Here is a 26,120-nt window from a genome sequence, read left to right as displayed (position 1 = left end):
TCATATTCATGGGGGGAAATAATAATAGAAATTAAAGTGCTTGTAAAATTATCCATGATTTTGTATTTCTGTGTTGTGTTTTATTAGGAGAATAAATGCAAGACAACAGGCTCCCTTAAGGATTAACATATCCTGGCAGAAGCCATCCTTCTCCAACCCCAGTCATCTGATTTCCAGATGTTTTAGACTCCAAATGCCCTAATTCCCAGCCTAAATGTCACATTGGACATCTTGCAAAAGTTGCAAAAATCTATTCCTGTACATTGGAGACAACCTAGTCAGGGATATATATGCACGGTTTCCTAAGTGGCATCTTCACAAAAAATAAAATGCCACTTAATGCAGAAAAGAAGGAAGTATATAAAATCATTGCAACTCTTAATCTGTATTTAAAACGTTTTAAAAGTTCGGTGGGAAACGCCCAGCTTTGGAGCAAGGTTAATATCCCTCTCCTGCATTGGACCTAATAACTCGCCGTCCTTTTTTGTGTGTGTGTGTGTCCTGTTTCTTTAAAAGATAGATCACGTGAGCAAGAAACAGCTGATGTGGCGGAGCTCGCCGGGCCGTACCATTCCAAGGAATTTTTTTTAAAAAAATTGAAGCGTTTTCTCTACCGATCACAATTTAGGATTGTATATACTATTTAATTTGTAACAGGTAGTGCATATTCCAGGCATTGCTTGTTATAGGAGTTTCAGGAAAGGTGCCCATAATTAGCTACAAGCTCCCCTACGATACACTTAGTATGGTCCATGCTCCCGATACGTCAAATTCCTAGACGATACCATTTTGAATCCTTGAAAGGGTGATGTGTGACTATGTTAAAGGGTTAATTCCTTGTTCAGCACGGCTATATTTTTCATTTTTCATAAATCGCCTTCCTAAATAAAGGATTTCCTACTGTGTTTAACAGCATAAGCGTAAAGCAATAGTTTTATCAGCACTGCCCTGCCAAGACCACCCCCTTCATCTGCGGGATGCAAGCCTCACCTCAAGGCGCTTTTCAAATCGGTCGCCATCTTGGACTGCCTCACCTCGATGGACCCAGAAGGGGGGGCAGGGGAGGATTGTGTATAATCCCGAAATAACCTTTCCCAAAGAAAGCAACCGTGGGAAAAGCAAGGCGAGAAACGACTCGAGTGACTTTATCCTCCTTCACTAAAAGCTCTAGGAGAGCTTCCCTTCGAGCGGCTCTTGCTTTTCTCCCGCCCCTTAGAAATGGTTTCCTCCGATCTCGCGAGAGCGGGAGGGCGGCGCTCTCGCGCACATGGCCCGGCTAGGGGGCGCCTCCCCCGTGCGTGGTCGCGCGCGCGCGCATGCGCCCTTCCCTTCCTTTTCGGCCGAGGCCTCTCCGAGCGGCGTGTGTGAGGCGAGCGGGAAGGCCGCGCAGCCTCCCCCGAGTTTCCCATGCAGGAGACCGAGGAGAGCTTAGCGGCGGCCGCGGCCTCCCCCGCCGACGCCCTTCCCGCCGACGCAGAGGGGTCCGGAGTCGGCGGAGGGACCAGCGGCACCACCAGCAGCAGCAGCAGCAGCAGCAGCGACTCCGAGGCCGAACGGCCGGCGGCGGTGTCCCCTCAGGCCCAGCCGGAGCCCCAACCGGCCGGAAAAGCCGACGCCGACGAGGCTGCTGAGGAGAAGGAGGAGGAAGAGGAGGAGGAGGAGGAAAAAAGCAGCGGGGACGAAGAAGCCGGAGAGCGGCCCGAGCAGCCGCTTCTTCCCCCTCAGGAGCTGCCGCCGCCGTCGCCGCCGGCCGTGAACGAGGAGGAGCCGCCGCCTCAGCAGCCGCCGCCCGCCCGAGAACAATCGCCGGTAGTCGCCGCCTCCGAGGAGCCGAGGGAAGAAAAGGCCGAGGAGGAGGAGGAGGAGGAGGAAGAAGAAGAGAAGGAGGAGAAGAAAGAGAAAGAAAAGGAGGAGGAAGAAGGAGGAGGAGAGGAAGGAGGAGGATCCGAGGAGGAGGAGGAGGAGGAAGAGAAGCCGCAGCGGGACTCGGAGCAGCCCCAGCCTCCCCCCCACCCGCTTCTCCTGCCTCCTCTGGGCCAAGTCGAGGACGAGCCCTCCTTCAGCGACCCCGAGGACTTCGTGGACGACGTCGAGGAGGAAGGTGCGCGCCGCCGCCGCAGGAGGAGGAGGAGGAGGAATGAGGAAGACGGCGCGCGCTCGCCTGGAGAGGAGGGGGGAGGGGGTTTGTCTTTTTGGGGGGGGATGGGAGAGAGAGAAGGGCGCCTTCCTGCCCTCCAGATGTTCCTCTGGCCCTGGCAGCTGCTCTGGAGGCCCCACCCAAAGCAAGCTGTCTCTCACACACAGACACGCCTAGGACACGTGTGTGTGTGTGTGTGTGTGTGTGTGTGTGTGTGTGTGTTTGTGTGTCAGTTGTGGCCCCTTAGCACCTCGCTTCCCCCTGTCAGGGGCTGGACTACAGGTCCCAGGGTTCCCTGTTGGAGAGGAGAGAATGGAAAAGGAAAAGAATTGAATTGAATTGAATTCTTTATGGGCCAAGGATGATTGGACACACAAGGAATTTGTCTTTGGTGCATAAGCTCTCAGTGTACATAAAAGAAACGATTACCTTCGTCAAGGATCATAAGGTGCAACAGTTAACGAAGAGTCGTAGGGAACAAATAAGCAATCAAATCATATCAGGAACCGGTCAATATAAATTGCAAGGATTCGAGCTACCAGGTTACAGTCGTGCAGTCCTAAGTGGGAGGAGATGGGTGATGGGAACATGAGAAGATTAATAGGAGTGCAGATTTAGAAAATAGTCTGACAGTGTTGAGGGAATTATTTGTTTAGCAGAGTGATGGCGATTGGGAAGAAACTGTCCTTGTGTCTAGTTGTTCTGGTGTGCAGTGCTCTATAGAGTCATTTTGAGGGTAGGAGTTGAAACAGTTTATGTCCAGGATCTGAGGGATGTGTAAATATTTTCACAGCCCTCTTTAACTCGTGGAGGAGGGTCTTGGGTGAGGTGGAAATGACAGCTGGGTTGGGGTTGGGGTAGCGTCCCTGTTTTCCCACCTGCTTCCCAGAGGTCGTTCTTACCCTCCAGGAGCTCCAAATCAACCAAAAAAAACCCACCCCCAAACTTGATTAAAACGTCCACGTCATGGTGGTTGGACAGAATAACAGGCTTGGAAGGGACCTTGGAGGTCTTCTAGTCCAACCCCCCTGCTGGAGCAGGAGAACTTATATCATTTTGGACTTTTTGGGAGGGGGCTTGAGGGGATGCATACAGGTGATCATAGAATAACAGTGTTGGTAGGGACCCTGGAGGTCTTCTAGTCTAACTCCCTGGTTGAGCAGAAAACCTTATGCTATTTTGGACTTTTGGGGAGGGAGCTTGACGGGATGGATACACGTCATTGAATAACAGTTGAAAGGGGCCCTGGAGGTCTTCTAGTCCAACCCCAGGCAGGAGACCCTATAGCATCCCAGACAAATGGCTGTCCAGTCTCTTCTGGAAAGCCTCCAGTGATGGAGCAACACAGCTTCTGTTCCACTGATTAATTGTTCTGTCAAGAAATTCCTCTTTAGTTCCAGATTGCTTCTCTCCTTGATTAGTTTCTCTCCATTGTTTCTTGTCCAGCCTTTTGGTGGGTGAGCACAGCTGAAGAAATAGGGAAGCGGTTGTGTGTGTGGACCGTATTTGCAATACCTGTACAATATTGACTGAATGTGTTGAAGAGCTTGTCAGCTTCAAGCAGCCTTAGTTTTTGTTATCAGTGGAAAAGGAAACCCGTGAATCCTTCAAACAGAAATTGTGCCAGTTGTTAACCTTGAGAACTTTGAATAGGCCTCATTTTAAAAAAAACTTGCATTATTAAATTTATTTAGAAAAAAACGAGGTTTTTATTAGAAACCTTGTTTAAAACCTGTTAGCATGAAGGTTATGGTAGTAACCTAACCTGTAGGTTGAGTTAGAGGAGAACCGGAGCTGTGGCATTCAGATCTGTTGTTTTTTTCTGGGGTCAGTTTAGTCAAATCTGTTTGATGTATAGAGGAGCCCTTCCAGAGTTGTCAAGTACTTCTGTGTCCCACATTAGGGACACACACAACTGGAGAGGCTGCTGGGTTTGGCTCCAAGTATCCCAGATTAGAATCTGATGCTTTATGAGGAGTTATTTTAACCACAGAGGAGAACAAAGCGATCCCAGTTAATCAGCCAAGATTACTTGGGAAAGTAGAAGCTTCTATTTCTGACTGTCATGAGTTGAATACCAACCTGGAAGAACTGTGTGAATAAATCGGGCAAGATGCCCTAATAGGCAGTTGAACATGTTGTCCAATTTGTGTTTATTGTTAGAATGTTCAGTACCCACATTTGTGCATGACAGAGAAATTAACACCGTGTAGTCCAAAAGGCTGTGAAGAACTGTGAAGGATACAGCCGGCTTTAAAAGAAGGGTGGAATATATGTGATAATATGCTGTGGTACATTAGATTAAAATGCACTTTTAAAAGCCAAGATAACTTGCAATGACTAGAATATTTCAGCAGAGTTTTTCTCATGCATTACACTGATGATGTAGTGTTCAAAGCTTACTTATAGATAACTCAGTGACGGTTTGATAGTTTTGAAGCTCTTCAGGTTTAGAACATTGAAAAATAATGCAGATGGCAGAGGGAGGAGCTGCTCGGTGCAATTGTGGCTGCTGGGCTGCCTTGAGACTGTTGAAACAAGCTGAGGTAATTTGTTCAGGGGTTTATGGCAGAGCAATTATCACTGGCCTTTTGATAAGAGTCAAATGTTACAGACCCTCCAAAGCAGTGCTTCCCAAACTTTTTGCTTCATTACGCAAAACCACTTACCAAGAAAGTCCTTTTCACCCAATGATTCCAACTTGGGCTTTTCATCACTCCTTTCTGCGTGCTTTCAGGAGGCTTTAACAAATCTAATGTAGATGATTGGCTTTATCTTACAAAGGCAGCCCTGGACTGTGTCCTTCACCAGACCTTTCTCATTGGTCTCTATTTCACTGCCTACAGAATTACTGGGAGACATTCTGCAAGAGCTCCCTCAGGAAGCGGATGGAATTGATTCTGTGATTGTGGTGGACAATGTCCCCCAGGTTGGACCAGACCGTCTTGAGAAGCTGAAGAATGTTATCCATAAGTTTTTCTCAAAGTTTGGGAAGATAACCAATGAATTTTACCCAGAAGCTGATGGCCAGACTAAAGGGTGAGTGCTGATGACATTTTTTATATATATATATATATTTGTAGCCGAGTCTCTCCATCAAGAAAGCATAATCTTGTAGCCCATCCAGCAAGCCAGAATAGTAGCTGGTGCATTTGTGCATCTCCAACACATTTCTCCAAGCTGGCCACCGCATTATCCTGCTTTGAAGGCACCTTGCTAAAGTTTTTGTATAAAAAACACTTTACGATGCTCCCATCCGGCAGTAACCAAGCAAAGTCTGTGGCAACTTTTCCTGTGTAAAAGATTAATGGGAAGGAAAGCACACTGTGGGTTACACACAAGACATGTTAAAAAGAAGAAAGGAAAGGAAAGCTAGTTACTTGCTGTGCTCATGGGAGCTTCTCCCACAATGAACATGGTCTCTTGAAAAGTTTAGATAATGAGAGTGGTAGCTGTGGAGGGAAGAATAAGATAATTTGTATGCTGCATCACACTTCTGAGTGAAAGATGGAATGGAAATGAACTGGTTTTGTTTCGTTGCAGGTATATCTTCTTGGAATATATGTCTCCCACTCATGCTCTGGATGCTGTCAAAAACACAGATGGTTACAAGCTGGACAAACAGCACACTTTCAGGGTCAATCTTTTCACTGACTTTGACAAGTGAGTACAGTTTTATCCCCACAACCTCCTCAAAAATACATACCTGTATGGTATAGGTGACTAACTTTGTTGCACTTTCAGGTACATGACAATCAGTGATGAGTGGGAAATTCCAGAGAAACAGCCATTTAAAGATCTGGTAAGTATTCAAAAGGCTGAATGGCATGTAGAAATCGCTCCAGACATTCCCCAAGATACGACATTCCTAGCCAGGCAGGAGAAGCAGACCTTGCCCTAATCAAGATTACACCATTCTCTAATGTATATTTTCATCAAGAGACAGGTTGAAGTTATCAGTCTGTGGCTTGCTGTTGCATTGTCCAAACTCTGATGATTCCCAGGATGCATGTCTCAGATTTTAAAAAATGAGTTTTCAGCAAGAGCTGTGAGCTCAATAATTTGTACGCATAACACTGAAACTCCTGAAAATGTAAAGAAAAAGAAACAACCAACCCTGCAAAGTGTCTGAGTGAGAGGACTGATTTACATGCTGTTTGCTGGAGTATTGCAGAAATTGACTGAACTGTTGGTGTCCAAATAGAAACATCGTCTCCACCAATTTTAATTCATTTTGCTACATGGCAAGTGTGTACTTTGTTTGCTACAACAAAAGTTTTGTGTGTGTGTGTCCTAGGGACACATTTTCCTATCTGGCAGGATGGGTTTTTTGGTGTGTTTTTTTTTACAATAGAATGCTCGCTCTCTGTTTTTTGCAGCCTCTTTTTTCATCTTTTTTTCCCTTTTTGGTTATTTCCTAGGGGAATTTGCGCTACTGGTTGGAGGATGCAGATTGTAGAGATCAATATAGTGTAATTTTTGAATCTGGAGATCGAACCTCTATATACTGGAACGATGCTAAAGATCCTGTTACAATTGAGGAGAGAGCTGTGAGTGTTTTGGGCAAGTTTCTCTTGATAACACTTTGTATGCTGGCGGCTGTAAGAAGTAATTCCAATTTCATCTGTAATGATATTAAATGCTTTAATTAGTTGATGCACAGAAGAAGATTTTAGGAACATAATAGCTATTGAACTGAGCCATAAATTTCACCAGTCCTAAGTGGCTTTTGCCAGTGAAAATTTGTACATGATTGTGAAATTCACATTTCAGCATCTTTGTTGAAAAACAAAGTGCAAAAATTGTCTGATGTTAGATGTTCTTTATTCACAAGATTTAAGGGGTTTTCTAATTGGCCAAAATAGATCATGTTTGTTCTGCATTTGATATCCGATTTTTTTGTACTAAAATATCAGGTTATCTACAAAATTAATATGCCAACTGATGAGGGAAGTTCCAGCGAATGATCAGCTCCAGTTTGGTGCCCTTCCCCATTAAAATAATTTTTTTTAAAAAAATCCATGCAAACTTTCAGAAATAAAATGTTCATATAGCTCCGGTATTCAAAGGTAGCTTGACCCAATTAATGTAGCTTTCTCCTCCTGCAGCGATGGACAGAAACCTACGTGCGCTGGTCTCCAAGGGGGACCTACCTGGCTACATTCCATCAGAGGGGCATTGCTCTGTGGGGTGGCGAGAAATTCAAACAGATCCAGAGGTTCAGCCACCAGGGGGTGCAGCTCATTGACTTCTCACCTTGCGAAAGGTATTCTTGGAAATTTGCTAGCGGTCAGCGCTTCAAAAGACCTAGCAGCCTTGCTCATTGATAAATTGTCGCTGAATTGCAAAATGCTGGAGTATGTAATGGTTGCTTTAAGTTCTCTGTGTGGAAATACCTTTACGTTCCCAGTTCCTTTTTTTTAGTCAAGTTTTTATTATTTTTTAAATTTATACATACCATTGTGTGAATGGCGCGATGTTTGAGTATCATACATTTCAATACATATAAACGGATTCATAGTTATTACATTCCATTTTCCTTATTTCATATTATTTACTCCTACCGTTTACACAAAATTTTAATTTTCATATAAATATTAACTAGTATGCAATAACATTTAAACCGATGTGCTTTAGCATCCGTATTATTTTCTGTTATAGTTTCAATAGTATAACACGGCTGTTAAGTGAATCCAGTTTCCCACATTTACTTTGCTTGTCAGAAGGTCACAAAAATGGATCACATGACCCCGGCACGCTGCGACCGTCATAAATGTGAATCCGTTGTCAAGCATCCGAATGTAAATCACGTGACCATGGGGACCGTGCTATTTGAAGTAATCTCGCTTGCTAAAATCGGCATGAAACGGGATCGTAGCGTTTGTATTCCTGCAATCGATTTTATTGTCTTTGTGAAGGTACCTGGTAACCTTCAGCCCCCTGATGGACACCCAAGATGACCCTCAAGCCATCATTATTTGGGATATCCTAACTGGGCAGAAGAAGCGAGGGTTCCACTGTGAGAGCTCCGCCCACTGGCCCATATTCAAGTATGTTTGTAGAGGACTAAAAACGATTGTGGTACACTTTTTGACTACTGGGAAATACGACACACACATGCACACCTCTCTAAACCTTTGAAATTTTTCTTGCTCAGGTGGAGTCACGATGGCAAATTCTTTGCCCGGATGACATCCGATACCCTTAGCATCTACGAAACGCCTGTAAGTCTGATCATGCCTTAACCCAAACATTACTCGTTGCAAACATGAACAAAAAGAAAAATATGCTTTGTTATTCTCCCTCCCTCCGTTTCTCCTTTCACGTCATCTCTTTTATTCATTTTTATACATTAATGAATTCACAGATGCATTCCCAGGCTCGGGGATATAAAAGTACATCGATGCTTTTTGGGACCTTAAAGAGTATCCCTTTCTCATGGGAAAAGGTCTATATGTTAAATACCATCATGGTATGATTTGCAGGATTGTTACGTTGTCCTTTTTGTCGTTCTAGTCCATGGGCCTGCTCGATAAGAAAAGTCTGAAAATCACAGGGATCAAGTGAGTGCTTTCCTTTTGAATCTGCTTGACGCTGCTTGTATGAAGGTCTCCCTTTGACTAAATCGGCCCCTCTCCTTTAAAAAAATGAGCTCCCCCCTTCTTCCAAATCTGAGAAACAGATTTCACGGTATGGGTTGGGTGGCTGTTTTGGAACACGTCTTCTCCACTTTGAGATGCTTCTTTCTCGCTACCCCCTCAGAGACTTCTCCTGGTCCCCAGGTGGAAACATCATTGCCTTTTGGGTCCCTGAAGACAAAGACATCCCAGCGAGGGTGACTCTGATGCAGCTCCCCTCCCGGCAGGAGATCCGAGTGCGCAACCTGTTCAACGTGGTAGACTGCAAACTCCATTGGCAGAAGAACGGGGATTACCTCTGCGTGAAAGTAGACAGGACCCCCAAGGGAACCCAGGTATTTGCTTCTCACGCACGCTCGTAAAACCGGCCAGTTGGAGAATATCTGCTTCCTCCCGGGGTGTTCTAGGGCAGGGGTCTCCAACCTTGGTCCCTTTAAGATTTGTGGACTTCAACTCCCAGAGTTCCTCAGCCAGCTTTGCTGGCTGAGGGACTCTGGGAGTTGATGTCCACAAGTCTTAAAGGGACCAAGGTTGGAGACTCCTGTTCTAGGGCTCCCTTAATGACTACAGGTAGTCTTTGACTTACATTGAGCCTGGAATTCCAGATGTAACTTACACTGGTCACTTGAGTGGGTCATCGCATGACCAACCTGACCATACAACCTTTTTATGGTGATGGTTAAGGAAAACTCCATGGTCATTAAGTGAACCATGTTCTCAAAGGCCGCCTTTGCCCAAAATTGGAAGTAAGCATCAGAGTTCAACAAAAGACATCTGATGCTGCAAACGGCTGTAAATGCAGGCTGGTTGCCAAGGGCCCAAAATACGATCACGTGACTCTTCATTTTTGTTGTTGTTTGGTATTAAGCAATTCTTTCCTGCAACCGTCAAATCCCAGCCAGCACAGGACTGAGTTATGACTCCACAACTGTGGTCTGATAGCCGATGAAAGCCCTCTTTCAAAGATAATACGTCATTCAGCTTCGTCTTTATAATAGCACTGTTTACTTACAGATCATGCTCTCTTTCGATAAAATTGGTTTGTGATGCACATTGTTAGCAAGGATAAAATTCTCAGCAAAGTCCCACTTTGGATCAATCCTGCTCTCTTTCCCTCCATCCCAGGGCGTAGTGACCAACTTTGAAATCTTCCGCATGAGAGAAAAGCAGGTTCCAGTTGACGTGGTGGAAATGAAAGGTAAAGGGGCACTTTTTATGTAGCCTCTGTGCGACAGTGCACAATTTCTCCAAACTGCCATGTTCGCTGTCCCCCAACTGAATTACTCCTTGGGAGGCAATTATCTTGCGTTGCAGCAGAAAGAAAGCATGTTCAACATACAACATGCCTTACTTCTGCAACAGCTTCTCAGCCCTTAGCAACACATCCGGTTTTATGTCTTAACGAGGGACACCTGTGTTGGCTGTTTCCCTCTGGATCTGGCGGATCTGGGGATCTTCATTGCTTTGAATAGAGAATTTTGAACTGAGAGAGGTGATGGCCTCAGACTACCTATCCTGCATCTTCCACCTTCGACGACTGAGTGGCCTAACGGGCTTTTAGAGGGTTTCTAGTCCCGACTGACAGGATCTTCCTGCCTTGCAGAGAGCATCATAGCCTTTGCTTGGGAGCCAAACGGAAGCAAGTTTGCCGTGCTGCATGGGGAGTCGCCCCGAATATCCTGTTCCTTCTATCACGTGAAGAACAACGGGAAAATAGAGCTCATTAGTAAGTGGACTTTGCACACGCTCAGTGTGCTGCTGCTTTTCAGTCTGTTGTGATCTTCGGCTGAGGCAAAATGCAACGGAGGCCGCTTGTGTGTTGCTTTTTGTTTTGTTCCAGTTGAAAATGGAACTTTTATGTGAAGTGGGTTTTGTAGTTGCTCTCTTAAAAACTACATGCCCCCCCCCCCCCGGGTTTTCAGCACTGTCTTGAAACTGCCGGCATCAATTAAACCTCTGGACCTGCTAAATAGTCCGAGCATCTGATTAAAAAGGGGAAACAGCCTGATGGGGGAGGACAAAATTGGGCTGCTATGCTCTGGTGTTATTTTAAGATCTCCCACTTAATCCTCCAGGGTTAAAATTCCAGAAGCAGCCTCAACAGGGGGCAGGAGACAACTCCAGCCTTGTTACTCTGGCGTGGCCGTTTCACTATTTGAAAGTCAAATCAGTTCCGTCTTTTTCATTTTTATCTCAGAAATCTTTGACAAGCAGCAGGCAAACACGATATTCTGGAGCCCTCAGGGACAGTTTGTGGTGTTGGCTGGTCTCAGAAGGTGAGCGCTCACTTTGGGGAAGAATTTAAATGATTGTCTTGGGTTTGCAAGCGTTAAATCATCTACGTAACTTGTTTCTGGTAATTAGAAACAAAGTGAAGATGCACATTCTGAGTTTCTTTCCCTCAAAAATATTAACCTCTGGCTCCAAAATGTTGAAGGAGACCAGTGAGATAATCTGCCTCTCCTCTCTTTTCTCTGTTCAGCATGAATGGTGCCTTAGCATTTGTGGATACCTCTGACTGCACCATGATGAACATCGCTGAGCACTACACAGCCTCAGATGTGGAATGGGACCCCACCGGCCGCTTTTTGGTGACTTCTGTGTCTTGGTGGAGTCACAAGGTAACCTGTGTGGAGGCCGTGTCTCCTGATCTTTTTTTTTTCACCTGCACAGGCTTTGTTGTGGTTATTGTAAGTTTTCTGTGCGAATGCCATCTTTACCCCAACCTCTCTGAGTAAATGAAAGATTTCATGCATGTTGTGTTCCTCTGTCTTGATAGGTCAGTTCACCTATCTAGATCGGGGCTGTCCAACCTTGGCAACTTGAAGATGCATGGAACTCAACTCCCAGAATGCTGGCTGGGGAATTCCAGGAGTTGAAGTCCACACATGTCTTCAAGTTGCCAGGATTAGACATCCTCGAGCTAGAAAGAACATCACGCTCCACACATTACATGCCAGCCAGGCTGGTATGGCTTCTCCCTCTTAAGCCCTGGGATGCTGAATTGCAGCTGCTGCCAGGATTCTTTGTCTTGGATGCCCTCACCTGACCAAAATGTCCTCCTTAGGTGGACAACGCCTACTGGCTGTGGACTTTCCAGGGTCGCCTCCTCCAGAAAAATAACAAAGACCGGTTCTGCCAGTTGCTGTGGAGACCCAGGCCGCCAACTCTGCTCACCCAGGATCAAATAAAGGTGAGGCGTCCTTTGGGGCAGAAATCTGCTTGAAGGAGGATTTTTTTGGCCTGCAAAGAGCTTGATTTAAATCCCTGATGATCTTCAGGGCAGCTAGTAACAGAATAGAATTTTTTATTGGCCAAGTGTGATTGGACACACAAGGAATTTGTCTTGGTGAATACGCTCTCAATGTACATAAAAGAAAAGATACCTTCATCAAGAATCATAAGTTACAACACTTAATGATAGCCATAGGGTACAAATAAGCAATCAGGAAACAATATAAATCGTAAGGATACCAGCAACAAAGTTACAGTCATAAGTGGGAGGTGATGGGAATGATGAGAAGATTAATAGTGCAGATTTAGTAAATAGTTTGACAGTGTTGAGGGAATTAGTTGTTTAGCAGAGCAATAGCGTTCAGGAAAAAACTGTTCTTGTGTCCAGTTACATCACTGGATAAACTTTCCTTAGCTGAAGAGAGTGGTTTCTCTGCATACATCCCCTTTCAGGTGTGAAGCATTTCTTTGTTTTTCCTTGCTGCAGCAAATCAAGAAAGATCTGAAGAGGTACTCCAAGATATTTGAACAGAAAGATCGCCTGAGCCAATCGAAAGCCTCCAAGGTAAATTGGATTTGGGACCACATGGGTCAACTGTGCTTCTGGCCCCATCAACCTCAGTCCCTTCCGATGGTCCCTCCATTAGGAATGTGCTAAGTAGCTGCCTTAATACCGTGGGGAGCCCCAGTCCTTTGTGTATTTAGCTGGGCGTCCATATTGACAATTTTTTCCCATGGAAATACTTTTTAACAAGAAAGGTACTAGGGAATCGCAGCTTTGGACCAGCGGCCCAGATGGATGGTTTAAATGACTCCTGTTTCTTACAGGAACTGGTTGACAGAAGGCGAACAATGATGGAGGAATTCAAGAAATACCGCAAGATGGCTCAGGAGCTGTACATGGAGCAGAGGAACGAGCGCTTGGAGCTCCGAGGAGGTACGTGGGACAGGGAAACCTGCTGGCTTATTTTAGGTTAATCTCTTAATTTCCAGGTGTATTTGACCATCCTGGATCTGGGAGCTGAGATCGCAAATGCCTGCAGAGCCCCTGATCTGAAAAGCAAGATTATGCAGGTTTATTTCAAGAAGTAGAGTGTAATTGGGTGTATATTTAATATTGAACATTTAAATATTTAAAGAGCCATGGTGGCACAGTAGTTAGAATGGAGTATTGCAGGCTAATTCTGCTGACTGCCAGCACTTCAGCAGTTCGATCCTCACCAGGCTCAAGGTTGACTCAGCCTTCTGTCCTTCCAAGGTTGGTAAAAGGAGGACCCAGATTGTTGGGGGGCAATTGCTGACTCAGAGAGGGCTGTAACAGCACTGCGAGGCGGTATATAAATCTTAAGTGTTATTGCTTATGTCAGGCCTTGTGTGATTCTGATAAAGGCAGATTCTGGTTTATAAAGCTATAAATTGACCTAATTAGTGGGATGTTAATGAAGAAAAGTCTGTGGTCAAACCGTATCAAAGAGATAAGATTGCAGTGGGAAGGTGGTTAAGAATCCTCTCTGGCCGCATTTTTTCCCAACTGAAGGACAGCATTTCTGCCTTCAAATCAAGTCAAATCTTCATTACCATCGTGGACCAGCAGAGTTCTTCTGCCTTCAGATCCCACCTCATTTGAACTTTACTTTCCCTCTTTCCAGGAGTGGACACCGATGAGCTGGACAGCAACGTGGACGACTGGGAGGAAGAGACCGTTGAATTTTTTATCAATGAAGAAATCATCACAGTTGTAGAGGCAGAGTAATCCCAAAGCCGTGGTAAGGAACCCTTCCTCTCGCACCGTCGGTGAACAAAGAGCAGGGAGGGCAGGGGAATCGTGGGATCCAAGTGTGCAATAACCAAATTTCTCTTCCTTTACAGCAGTGGTTCCCAACCTTTTCTTGTTTGAGGCACAACCTTTTCTTGTTTGAGGCACCCTTGGAAAGCCTTTCAAAAGTTCCCGGCACCCTTATAAGGAAATAGATATTTAAAATCTCCGTAGCTCAAAAGTTCCCGGCACCCTCAAAAGATCTCACGGCACCCCTTAGTGCCGCGGCACACTGGTTGGGAACCACTGCTTTACAGCAACACCATCGATCACCCTGAGAAAGTTGTTCCTTTTCAGGAGATCTCCTCATCTTTGGAAGTTTTTTAAATCCACAATTTTTTTTCTCTCTGGACGGTGACTGCACAGGATCCATTCATTCTGACATAACTGTAGTGCCTTTTGGTCCCCGACATCCCCGCTGGGCTCCCTCGAAAGGCACTGCTTTTAATTTTGTATTTCTTTACTGGGACGGGGGTGGGTGGGTTTCGGTTTCGGTCTAATTTTTAGCGATCTACCACCGGAATGTGCTGCTGCTGCTGCTAAAATGCTCCTCGGAGCACGTGGGGATGGTTTCCCCACACACAGCCCATCCTAAGTCAGCCTTGAGACATTTCCCAGGATCTCCAGAGGGGGAAACTCCAGCGCTTCTCTTTTGCCGAGGACGGGTTGCTGCGTCCCACACCAGCGGGGGTTGGGCTGGTGTGACCCAGAGACAGGCCAGCCAGGAAAGGCTCTTCTTTCAACACTGGTTGTGTTGAAGCCGCACCGCGGTGGACTCGACTCTCCCATATTCCGGTTGTGACAGGATCTCTCCATGAGTTGAACATTGGAAATAAAGCAAGCCAACACGCAGTCCATCGTCTCTGGTGTCTTTGTTTGCCACATTTCAGACCGCTGTTGCTAGAAAACTGCAGCTTATCCCTGCTCCAATTAATACGTTCGTTAAGGGTTACACCCCCCCCCCACTTCGTAGCTTTGCTTTCTGGTAAGGCTGAGTCACTGGGACGCTAAAATCCGTAAGGAATATCGGGGCCTGCGTGTGCAGAGATGTGCAAAATGTTGAGGACAACGCGCCGTGCGGGGGTCAGTTTAGGTTGCCGAGTTCCAGTTTTGCGTTGGGGGGAACTTTACAAAATCAAAGTTGCTCTAACTTGAATCGGGAGCTGTCGAATGATCGCAGCCTTGATTTCACTGTATCTCGTGCCCGTTTTAGAGCTGTGCTTTGTAGGTTGGCATTGCTAACCTCTCTGAAAACCTGCTAGAAGAACGGACAAAAGTTGAAGGCTGCGACATGGTGGATTTCAAACCATCCATCCACATTTGAGGGCTATTGTTCAATGGTTAGCAAATCCGGAGGGGGGAGGGGGTGTTCATGAATACTGATTTTAAAAAACCCTTTTTTTCCTTGAGATCGGTGCTGAATCTTCCTCCCATGCCTTGCACCTTCCCTCTGTCTTGCATCACCTGTTCACCCCCTGGGGAAATGCCATTCCCGCCCCCCCTGCAAGCTTCTCTTCCAGTTCCTCCTCCCATTCTTGCAAATTGCTTGCTTGAAGGCAGCCAGATGGGTATCTTGACCCCCTCTGCATCTCCCGGTGCAGCCCAGAGGAGGGGATTTTCGGGAGGCTCAGCTAGTATGAAGGACCTGAGAACAGAAGAACATCAAGTGGTGGTAAGTCCTTCAGAACTGCTGGTGGATCACGCCCCCCCCCCCCGTTCTTCCCCATCACCCCACCCTTGTGAGTTAGCAGTTGCACCTTTAAATGAGATGGAGAGGGGCTGCTGACACAGAAGATGCCCCTCAGAGGGGCTCAGCTTCCTTGCCAAGCTGTGCAGGATGAGCCCAACTGAAACAAAATTCAACCTGATGCTCAAATCTCAACCGGCTACTCCCGTCTCTGGCTTTGTCCTTGTGACGAAATAACAAGCAATGCCACCCACCTGCCACCTTCGGAAAGGTGGCACGGCACAAGCGTGCCAGCCCTTTTGAAAATGGGCTCCTTGAAGACCCTCTCTGCACCTGTAGTGATGGTGCAGAAATCGCGAGTGGGAAGCCTGGCAGGGATTCCAACGTTCTGGAAAGCCCGTCTCTTGGTCTCGGTTGCAGGTGGCTCTCCGTATTCGCCCCATCAACGAAACTGAGTTGGAGGAAGGCGCAGCGGTCATTGGCCACAGAGTGGGGAAGCAGGTGAGAGGGTGAGGGAGGCAGGACAGGTGTGGGCTCTGGGTCCCATGGAAATGATAAAAGTTGGAGAAACTGGATCCAAAATTATGTATTTTATTTATGCTGTATGTTCATCTCGCTCTGAAAAGCAGCTCTGAGCTTACTTGGGCACAAGAGTGACAAATATATTTTATCTAAAGCCATGGTTTTTGTTCTTTTTTTTTTCAAACTCCACCACTTTAAAAGGTGTGTGGATTTCAACTCCCAGAATTCCCCAGCCAGCATCATGCCTGGGGAATTCTGGGAGTGGAAGTCCACATCTCTTAAAAACTGGCAAATTTGAAGAAAGAAATAAAAAAACCACCTGGGTTGCAATTCCTCACATGCTCAGCATGGCTTCTAATGGCACTTCCAGCTTTTTTTTTTTAGCCTTTTACCAAAAAATAAATAAACAATGCAAATAAATCAACATACCACCAAAGGACCAGTTCTTGGAGCGGGTGGTGATGATGCTTGGCTGCAATTCGTTGCTTTATTTGGAAGTAAACGCTCCTATCCAGGAAAATATTTACAAGCTGGAGTAGCAGACGGTGATCCTCATGCCAACACATTCTCAAACAGGAAGGTGGGGTGGATAAGAATAAGAAGCAGTATAGAGTCTGGCTTTATATTTTCCCCTACAGCTGCAGAGATTTTGCTGTTTTTGTACAAGGTTCAATCTCACCCCATGGCCAAACATGTTTCATTTAAATTCTAATTTTGAAGGAGACGACGACATCAAAGGAGTTACAGCTCTAAACAGCCCTAATCAGTTTGTTGCTGCATGTAAATGCTAATAGCCACCAGACAGCCCAAGAAATTTACAAAATATGTAGTCATCCACTAGCATTTTCGGAAAACTGGATTTTGCTATGAGCTATGAGTATAATTGGAGGGACTCCGTGGCTCAGTGGCTAAGACACTGAGCTTGTTGATTAAAAGGTCGGCAGTTCTGCAATTCGAATCTCTAGTGCCGTGTAACAGGGTGAGCTCCAGTTACTTGTCCCAACTTCTGCCAACCTAGCAGTTCGAAAGCACGTTAAAAAAAAATGCAAGTAGAAAAATAGGAACCACCTTTGGTGGGAAGGGAACAGCGTTCCGTGCGCCTTTGGCGTTGAGTTATACCAGTCACGTGACCATGGAGACGTCTTCGGACAGCGCTGGCTCTTCGGCTTTGAAACAGAGATGAGCACCGCCCCCTAGAGTCGGGAACGACTAGCACATATGTGCGAGGGGAACCTTTGCCTTTATGAGTATAATCAGAAGCTGGAATATGGTGGGGCAAGACATAATATTTGATATTCCAAGTCTGTTAATTGGATAAACACCATCTTGTAATTTTCAGTGGGTTTATTGTCCAAATTTGGCATTTATGCCCCCCATGTGCTCAGCAGTAATTTTGTTCTGGTTTTTTTTTTTAAAGGGCAAATGATATATAATCTATACTGCAAGCCCTTTCCTTAATTGTATGCTTTTATCTGCAAAGCTGCCAAAGTTTTGTTGGGAAACTGCCTTGACGTAACTCTTCAGTGCCTCCACTGGGTGTGTTTCAATGGAGAAGATATAAACCCAGGTTCTCCTTTCCCAGCTGGCTGGGGAATTCTGGGAATTGAAGACCACAAATCTTAAAGGTTGAAAAACACTGCTGTAAATTCTCCGTCCAGGAAAGCGTAATTGCCAATGGTTGAGTTTGGATGATCTCCTGTAACCCTTTCTAGTTCTGTGATTTTAAGGAGTTTGGTGCTGGCATCATGGCTGTTGTTGTTAGTTGCGAAGTTGAGTCCGACCCATCACAACTCCATGGACAACGTTCCTCCAGGCCTTCCTATCCTCCACCATCCTCTGGAGTCCATTTAAGCTCCCACTGATTGCTTCAGTGACTCCATCCAGCCACCTCGTTCTCTGCCGTCCCCTTCTTCTTCTTTTGCCCTCAATCTTTCCCAGCATGAGGCTCTTCTCCAGGGAGTCCTTCCTTCTCATTAGGTGGCCAAAGTATTTCAGTTTCCTCTTCAGGATCTGGCCTTCTAAAGAGCAGTCAGGGTTGATCTCCTATAGGACTGACTGGTTTGTTCACCTTGCAGTCCAAGGGGATCACAGGAGTCTTCTCCAGCACCAGAGTTCAAGGCCTCAATTCTTTGGTGCTCAGCTTTTCTTATGGTCCAACTTTCACAGCCATAGCCTGGACTATACGCACTTTTCTTGGCAGGGTGAGGTCTCTGCTTTTTAGTACGCTGTCTAGATTTGCCATAGCAAATCCATAGCAGATATAGCATAGCATATTTGTCATGGCATCATAGCTCTCAACAATCAAATCTACTTCTCTGAAATAGATCGTGGTCTTGATGGACCCAACGGAAGATCCAGAGGATATTTTGCGTGCCAATCGGTCGAGGGAGAAAACGTTCATTTTTGACATGGTTTTTGGCCCTCAAGCAACCCAGGTGAGGAAGTCTTTCTTGGCGGAGTAACTTGGAAGATGCTAATCTAACCGGTTTCTTTCTTCTTCCAAATCTTATTTCATGCTAGCTTTAAATGCATTGCTTAGTCATTTTAGGAAGACGTCCTATCAGCCAACCAACGTGGATGTTGTCCTACTCTATCTTGAAGGCATCTCATGATTGGGTGAAGCTCCAGCAGATATTTCCTACATGAGCATCCAAGAGAGAAGTTACATTATGTTGGACCGATGTAAATCTCAAGATATTTTATCTGAATAGGAGGCGAAGTGAATATATAGGGGATGTTCACATTGGTTAAATCAGTGTTTCTCAACAGGGGTGAAATCCAGCAGGTTCTGGAGAACCGGTTGCAGAAATTTTGAGTAGTTCGGAGAACTGGCAAATATGGGGATTTTGCAAAAATCCTCCTCCCAGGAGTGGGGGTGGGAATGGGGATTTTGCAATATCCTTCCCCCAGGAGTGGGGAGGGAATGGGGATTTTGCAGTATCCTTCACCTGCCATGCCCACCAAGCCACACCAAGCCACGTCCACAGAACCGGTAGTAAAAAAAATTGAATTTCACCACTGTTTCTCAGCCTTGGCAACTTTCAGATGAGTGGACTGGCTGAGGAATTCTGGGATTTGAAGTCCAGGTATCTAAGAGTTGCCAAGGTTGAGAAACGCAAGGTTAAAGGACTCAATGGCTACTACATCAGTTGCAGCTTGCATGTATGTGTCATCTTTTCACTGTTGATTCTCTTCCTCCAGAACGCATTCAGAGTCGATCTCTTCTAAGCCCACAATCTCATTTGCATTTATCAGTACCTCTTGATCCGAAATGAGCAAGATGATGAAATATTATATCGATGTCCTTGCATCTAATGTTAAAGAAGAGGCTTCAAATTCTCTCGCCTCCCTTTTACTCTTCCTGATGTATTTGCTCTCAGTTTCTTCTTGTATTCATCCTGTGCCTTTGTTCTAAGTCACTGGGGATGAAATTATTGCCTTTTAAAACCAACAGTGAAGTTTAAAAGTTGCAAACCCTCCTGAGGGATGAAGTCATGTTTACTGGGGATGCTAAGGTACATCGCTCTTGAAAAATTTCCAGCACGAATACATCTGAGTAGCCCTGGAAGCTTACTCTGCTGGGGCCAATTCGGCAAGTCTGTGCCTCCTTTTGAGTTTCCATGGAAGAAAGGAAAATTATTAAAAGAAAAGCCCCACGGTCGTAATTTGGTTATTCAAACAAAGCAGAAGCGATTAGAATTAAAAATAGAAAAGTATCCCTTCTTCAAATAAGATGATGCAAAAACAACGTCTTATGTATCAGCTTTCTTTAATGGGATGGTTTGGAGTTATAATTTTAAGAATCGCAAGGCATATTGTCTGCTCAGATATAGGTGTACAAAATATACTGGGAGGGAGGGAAGGAAAGAAAGGGAAGGGAGGAGTGGGAGGGAGAGGAAGGAAGGAAAGAAGGAAGGAAGGGCGGGAGGGAGGGAAGGAAGGAAGGAGTTGGAGGGGAAGGAAGGAAGGAAGAAAGGAAAGGAAAGGAAAGCAGGAGGGAAGGAAGGAGTTAGAGGGGAAGGAAGGAAGGAAGGAAGGAAGGAAGGAGAGGAGGGAAGGAAGGAGTTGGAGGGGAAGGAAGAAAGGAAAGGAAAGAAGGAGGGAAGGAAGGAGTTGGAGGGGAAGGAAGGAAGGAAGGAAGGAAGGAAGGAAAGGAGGAGGAAGGAAGGAGTTGGAGGGAAGGAAGGAAGGAAGAAAGAAAGGAAAGGAGGAGGGAAGGAAGGAGTTGGAGGGGAAGGAAGGAAGGAAGAAGGAAGGAAGGAAGGAAAGGAGGAGGGAAGGAAGGAGTTGGAGGGGAAGGAAGGAAGGAAGAAAGAAAGGAAAGGAGGAGGGAAGGAAGGAGTTGGAGGGGAAGGAAGGAAGGAAGGGAGGGAGGAGGGGAAGGAAGGAAGAAAGGAAGGGAAGGAGGAGGAGGAGAAGGGTTTCCATTTGCCCCTTTCATGATTAAAAGCCTGCCTTCTCCGCTTCGCTGACGTTGGAGTTTCATTAAGAGCCCTACGCAGTACAAAATCGTTTCACACTCATGAAGGGCGTGAAGAAAGGCTCCTCCAGAGGCGCTAAGAAAATGTGCTAAGAAAACGGAAGTCACTCTGTGGCTTTACTTTACCTCCTGAGCCATGAAAGTGTCAAAACATTTGGTAATGGAAAAATCCTAACAAGAGGCAAGGAAGCTGTGCTTATTGCTTGGCGGGTTGGGCAGCTGAGAGAAAGAGCCGTTCATACAATGACATGCTCAGGGCTAGCATAGCAAGACCAGATCATTGGTAGCTTCATGCTGCAGGAACACGTCTGGAAGCTACAGCCATTAAGCAAATCTCCTGTAGCTTCTGAATTAAAACATACCAGCTCTTTAGAATAGAATAGAATAGAATAGAATAGAATAGAATAGAATAGAATAGAATAGAATAGAATAGAATAGAATAGAATAGAATAGAATAGAATAGAAAACATGGAATGGAATGGAATAGAATAGAGTAGATTTTTTTTATTGGCCAAGTGTGATTGGACACACAAGGAATTTGTCTTAGGTGCATACGCTCTTAGTGTACATAAAAGAAAAGATACGTTCATCAAGAATTCTAAGGTACAACACTTAATGATAGTCATAGGGTACAAATAAGCAATCAGGAAACTATCAATATAAATCGTAAGGATACAAGCGATAAAGATACAGTCATACAGTCATAAGTGGGAGGAGATGGGTGATGGGAGCTATGAGAAAATAGTGCAGTAGTGCAGATCTGTTGTTGTTGTTATTATTATTATTATTATTATTATTATTATTATTATTATTATTATTATTATTATTACTATTATTATCTAGTAAATAGTGTTGGGGGAATTATTTGTTTAGCAGGGTTATTTTTATCACAAAAATTTTTAAACAAACATCCTTAAAATCTTGATCTTTATCCAGAATGTCTGAGGATGATGGGTCTGTCCCCCAATGGATCTGGTTTTCGATCACAACAAGTTACGACCGTAATTGCCCAGTTCAATTACGGTCATAACTTGAGGACAACCCCCCCCCCCAAAAAAAACAGAAGCCTCCATACTATGAGTTTTAACTCGACCTGCAGCACAATAAAGTCACCTGGCAGCTGAAACCTGTAGGAGTTGAAAGGCATGGATGTGGATGCAAGTGGTTTTCACAGCATCTCTGATGGTCTCCCCTCTGTGATTCTTGCTAGGAGGAGGTGTATGTGTCCACTACTAAAAGCCTCATCGAAGGTGTCATCTCGGGATACAATGCTACCATTTTTGCATATGGGCCCACAGGTAAATAGCTCTGTGCTGACGTTGGGGTTGGCGGAACAAGGGGAAGAGAGATGGAAGGACAGCCTCTCTTTTAGGAATTCCAACCAAAATTTACCAGTTGGAATTGGAACTGAGAATTTCCGTTTACTTTTGTTCCTTCTTTCCTTCCTTCCTTCCTTCTCCTCTTTCCTTCCTTTCCTTTCTTCCTTCGTTTCTTTCTCTATTTATCCCTATCATCTCTCTCTCATCTCTCATCTACATATCTACTATCATCTTCCTTCCTTCCTTCTCCTCTTTCCTTCCTTCCCTCATTTCTTTGTCTATTTATCCATCTATCTATTATCTCTCTCTCTCTCTCTCATTTATCATCTACATACCTACTATCATCTTCCTTCCTTCCTTCCTTCCTTCCTTCCTTCCTTCCTTCCTTCCTTCCTTCCTTCCTTCCTTTCTTTCTCCATCTATCTATCATCTACATACCTATCATCTTCCTTCCTTTTCCTCTTTCCTTCCGTCCTTCATTTCTTTCTCTATTTATCCATCTATCATCTCTCTCTCATCTCTCATCTACATACCTATTATCTTCCTTCTTTCCTTCTCCTCTTTTCTTCCTTCCTTCATTTCTTTATCCATCTATCTCTCATCTCTCATTTATCATCTACATACCTACTATCATCTTCCTTCCTTCTCCTCTTTCCTTCCTTCCTTCAATTCTTTATCCATCTATTTATCATCTCTCTATTATCTACATACCTACTATCATCTTCCTTCCTTCCTTCCTTCCTTCCTTCCTTCCTTCCTTCCTTCCTTCCTTCCTTCCTTCCTTCCTTCCTTCCTTTGTCCCTCCCTCCCTCCCTTCCTTTCCTTCTCTCAGGAGCTGGGAAAACCTACACTATGCTGGGGATGGATTCAGAACCTGGAATATACATCCGTACTCTCCATGATCTCTTTCAAGCCATTGAGGCCACAGGAGATGACCAGAATTATTTGGTCTGCATGTCGTACCTGGAGGTGAGATCACCACGTTTACAGGATCGCAGGTTAAAGCGAGAAGAGACATAGCTTGGAGCATCCGACAGGGTAGGAGGAATGAAATCAAACCAGGCATCCCCCAAATCTTCCCACTCCCTTCTCCACAAAAGGAAAACTCCTGTCCCTCTAAGGGAGAAACCCCATTTTTGGGGTCCTCTAACCACTTTGCAAGAGAATGACCCCGTTGAATCTTCAGGTGGGGGTGGGGGGGAATGGGATCCAGAAGCAACTGATGGGAAAGATCCAGAATGTGGAAGAATGAATGTCAAGCCTTAGTAAGCACTTTTGGACAAGATGGGCAAAGAGGCAGTTTAGTGTCCTCTTTCTCTCCTTTTCCTTTCAGGTTTATAACGAAATTATCCGTGATCTCCTGAATCCATCCACGGGCTGTCTTGAGCTGAGAGAAGATTCCAAAGGGTGCATCCAGATTGCAGGAATAACGGAAGTCTCAACGACAAATGCCCAGGAAGTAAGTATCACCAACATTCGGTGGGAAGGGAAGAAGGCCATACGCAGGAATTAATCCTGTTGCAAGAAGGGTCTCCATCCAGCTGATCTACACAATCCAAGGAAGAATTGGAAGCCAGATGTTGACTGAGCTCCCACAGGAAAAAGACTGTGGAGCTCAGCCGGAGCTCTAACCCTCAGCTCTAACCCTGAGCTCTAACTCAGACTTGCAATGAACATTCAAGGATCTATGGGGAATCTCAGTCCTCCAGGTCATGATTGTCCCCAAGGTGCTTTTTCAAGAGGCAACTGGACTTTCTGGTTTTTCTTTGAAGAGCTGAAGAAATTTCTTGGATGAGAAGTGAGATACTTCAAAAGAAAAACCAGAAAGTCCAGTTGCCTCTTGAAAAAGCACCTTGGGGACAATCACGACCTGGAGGACTGAGAATCTGCATTGACATTTAGAAGAGAGCTGAAGAAGCTTCTTGGATGAGAAGCGAAACATCTTCAAAGAAAAACAAGGAAGTCCAGTCGTCTCTTGAAAAAAAGCACCTTTGGGACAATGAAGATAAGGATGATGTAGTAATAAAATCCCCTTTGGTATTTTTAGTGCAGTATGGCTGGAAGCTAGAAAAAAGCACGACCAGAGAAAGAAAAGTTTACTTCGAAGTCTTAAAAAGATGCAATCTTTTTTTATGATGGGGGGAAGGAAGACAATCTGAGCCTCTTGATGGAATTTCTGGCAGGAGAGATCGTCCTTTGCAGGGCTGGCCTTCCTTCCTGCTGCTGATGGACCCACCGAAGAAGCTCCACGCCCCACGGCATTGATCGCACCCGCCACCTGGTTTGTTTTTCTCGCTCAGGGCCCGTTGAGAGCATTGGTGGATATCGGAAACAGCAGCCCGTTACTCACTCGAAGAAGGCAGGAAAGCCGAAATAACCACAACTGTCAGAAAAGCCACGGTGATCATCCAGCTCAGAAGGATCGTCTTTCACTCAGATGGCGAGATACAGGAGGACAGACGGTTGGTGGACTGTCTGAATGGAAGTAGCAGCGACTCTGGGTTTACGCTGTGGCCCCTGAACCAAAGGACCACCCATACAACCAGTGGTGGGATTCAAAGAATTGAACAACCGGTTCTCTGCCCTAATGATTCCTTCCAACAACCAGTTCACCAAACTGCTCAGAAAGTTAACAACCGGTTCTCCCAAAGTGGTGCGAACTGGCTGCGAACTGCCCACCACTGCATACAACCCTAAGAACAAGAGTCCCACTCCACTGGATTCAGCTAAGGCCATCGGAAGTCTCTCATGGTGGCCAGCCAGAAGCTTCTGAGATATAATAATAATAATAATAATAATAATAATAATAATAATAATAATAATAATAATAATAATAATAATAATAATAATGAGTCTGTCATTTGCACCTCTATAACTGTCTGGTTCGGTTCTGCAACCCAACCAGAAAAACACAGACTTCAGAGGATAATTAGAACTGCAGAAAAAATATTTGCTACCAACCTGCCTTCCATTGAGGATCTGTATACTGCACGAATCAAGAAGAGGGCCGTGAAAATATTTGCAGATCCCTCGCATCCTGGACATAAACTGTTTCAACTCCTACCCTCAAAACGACGCTATAGAGCACTGCACACCAGAACAACTAGACACAAGAACAGTTTTTTCCCGAAGGCCATCACTCTGCTAAACAAATAATTCCCTCAACACTGTCAGACTATTTACTGAATCTGCACTACTATTAATCGTTTCATAGTTCCCATCACCAATCTCTTTCCACTTATGACTGTATGACTATAACTTGTTGCTGGCAATCCTTATGATTTATATTGATATATTGATCATCAATTGTGTTGTAAATGTTGTACCTTGATGAACGTATCTTTTCTTTTATGTACACTGAGAGCATATGCACCAAGACAAATTCCTTGTGTGTCCAATCACACTTGGCCAATAAAAATTCTATTCTATTCTATTCTATTCTATTCTATTCTATTCTATTCTATTCTATTCTATTCTATTCTAATAATAATAATAATAATAATAATAATAATAATAATAATAATAATAATAATAATAATAATAATAATAATATCAGAGTTGGAAGGGACCTTGGAGGTCTTCTAGATGCCCACAAGCAAGGAGATACAGAGGTCCTTTACTGTTACTCCACAGCTTGTTCCCAGCCCAGAGGAAGCAGGCGGTCTTCCACATTAATACCCCTCAATAAGTCACGCCCACCCTGTACAGGCAATCCCCAACTTACAACGGCTCATTTCAAACTTACAAAGGCACTGAAAAAAAGGGAGTTAGCCCCATTTTTCAGAAGTTACAACCATGGCAGTGTGTCTCCCCCCCCCGATCACGCGTCCCACACATACAGACACTCGGCAACCGACTCTTAGTTATGACCGTTGCAACATCCCTGGGGGTCACGCGAAGGTCCCTTTTTGTGACCTTCTGACCAGCGAAGTCAGTGGGGAAGCCAGCTTCCCTCACTTCACAACCCTGTTAACTAACTTCACCACTGCAGTGATTCGCTTAGCAACGGCGACAGGAAAGGTCGTAAAACGGGGCAAAACTCACCTCAGCCACGCCTCGCTTAGCGACAGTAATTTTGGGCTCTAAATTTGTGATCGTTATGTCAAGGACTACCTGTATCATTTTAAGGGGGTGGGTGTCTGTCGTAGTTTCAAGCGGTGGGGCAAAACTCGCCTAACCAAGGTCTCGCTTAGCAACATAAATTTTGCGGCGGTCGTAAGTCGAGGACCGACTCTATTTATCCAAGCCCCAAGGCCTTTGCTAGCATGCATCTGCCTGTGTTCAGAA

At 45.0% G+C, this 26,120-nt stretch overlaps 2 protein-coding genes across 2 annotated transcripts; both read left to right on the top strand.

Moving 5' to 3' along the window:
- Positions 1 to 1,324: 1,324 nt before the first annotated feature.
- EIF3B (eukaryotic translation initiation factor 3 subunit B) lies at positions 1,325 to 14,677 on the top strand. Its single transcript, XM_058157102.1, has 19 exons — positions 1,325 to 2,101; positions 4,984 to 5,176; positions 5,681 to 5,800; positions 5,882 to 5,939; positions 6,559 to 6,687; positions 7,246 to 7,403; positions 8,056 to 8,187; positions 8,295 to 8,361; positions 8,654 to 8,700; positions 8,900 to 9,110; positions 9,901 to 9,973; positions 10,379 to 10,501; positions 10,973 to 11,051; positions 11,258 to 11,396; positions 11,843 to 11,968; positions 12,497 to 12,574; positions 12,838 to 12,946; positions 13,659 to 13,775; positions 14,083 to 14,677. The coding sequence occupies exons 1-18, from the start codon at positions 1,408 to 1,410 to the stop codon at positions 13,760 to 13,762; spliced, it is 2,640 nt and encodes an 879-aa protein (XP_058013085.1). The 5' UTR covers positions 1,325 to 1,407; the 3' UTR covers positions 13,763 to 13,775; positions 14,083 to 14,677.
- Positions 14,678 to 18,370: 3,693 nt separating this feature from the next.
- LOC131185335 (kinesin-like protein KIF19) lies at positions 18,371 to 25,242 on the top strand. Its single transcript, XM_058157775.1, has 5 exons — positions 18,371 to 18,469; positions 21,725 to 21,812; positions 22,666 to 22,802; positions 23,167 to 23,292; positions 24,134 to 25,242. Exons 1-5 carry the CDS (start codon positions 18,371 to 18,373, stop codon positions 24,320 to 24,322), a joined length of 639 nt encoding a protein of 212 aa, XP_058013758.1. The 3' UTR covers positions 24,323 to 25,242.
- Positions 25,243 to 26,120: the final 878 nt, after the last annotated feature.

This window comes from Ahaetulla prasina, chromosome 14 (genome assembly GCF_028640845.1).
Source record: "Ahaetulla prasina isolate Xishuangbanna chromosome 14, ASM2864084v1, whole genome shotgun sequence".
NCBI lineage: Eukaryota > Metazoa > Chordata > Lepidosauria > Squamata > Colubridae > Ahaetulla > Ahaetulla prasina.
Note: the sequence above shows the minus strand (reverse complement) of the source record. Positions and strands in the feature narration are given on the sequence as shown.

Bases quoted from the DNA above. Each gene is read 5' to 3' on its own strand.
- LOC131185335 (XM_058157775.1), top strand. From the start codon at position 18,371: ATGGACCCAACGGAAGATCCAGAGGATATTTTGCGTGCCAATCGGTCG. The intron at 21,813-22,665 runs GTAAATAGCTCT...TCCTTCTCTCAG, and splicing joins TTTTGCATATGGGCCCACAG to GAGCTGGGAAAACCTACACT. The intron at 23,293-24,133 runs GTAAGTATCACC...TTTCTCGCTCAG, and splicing joins CAACGACAAATGCCCAGGAA to GGCCCGTTGAGAGCATTGGT.
- EIF3B (XM_058157102.1), top strand. From the start codon at position 1,408: ATGCAGGAGACCGAGGAGAGCTTAGCGGCGGCCGCGGCCTCCCCCGCC. The intron at 5,177-5,680 runs GTGAGTGCTGAT...GTTTCGTTGCAG, and splicing joins GCTGATGGCCAGACTAAAGG to GTATATCTTCTTGGAATATA. The intron at 5,801-5,881 runs GTGAGTACAGTT...TTGCACTTTCAG, and splicing joins CTTTTCACTGACTTTGACAA to GTACATGACAATCAGTGATG.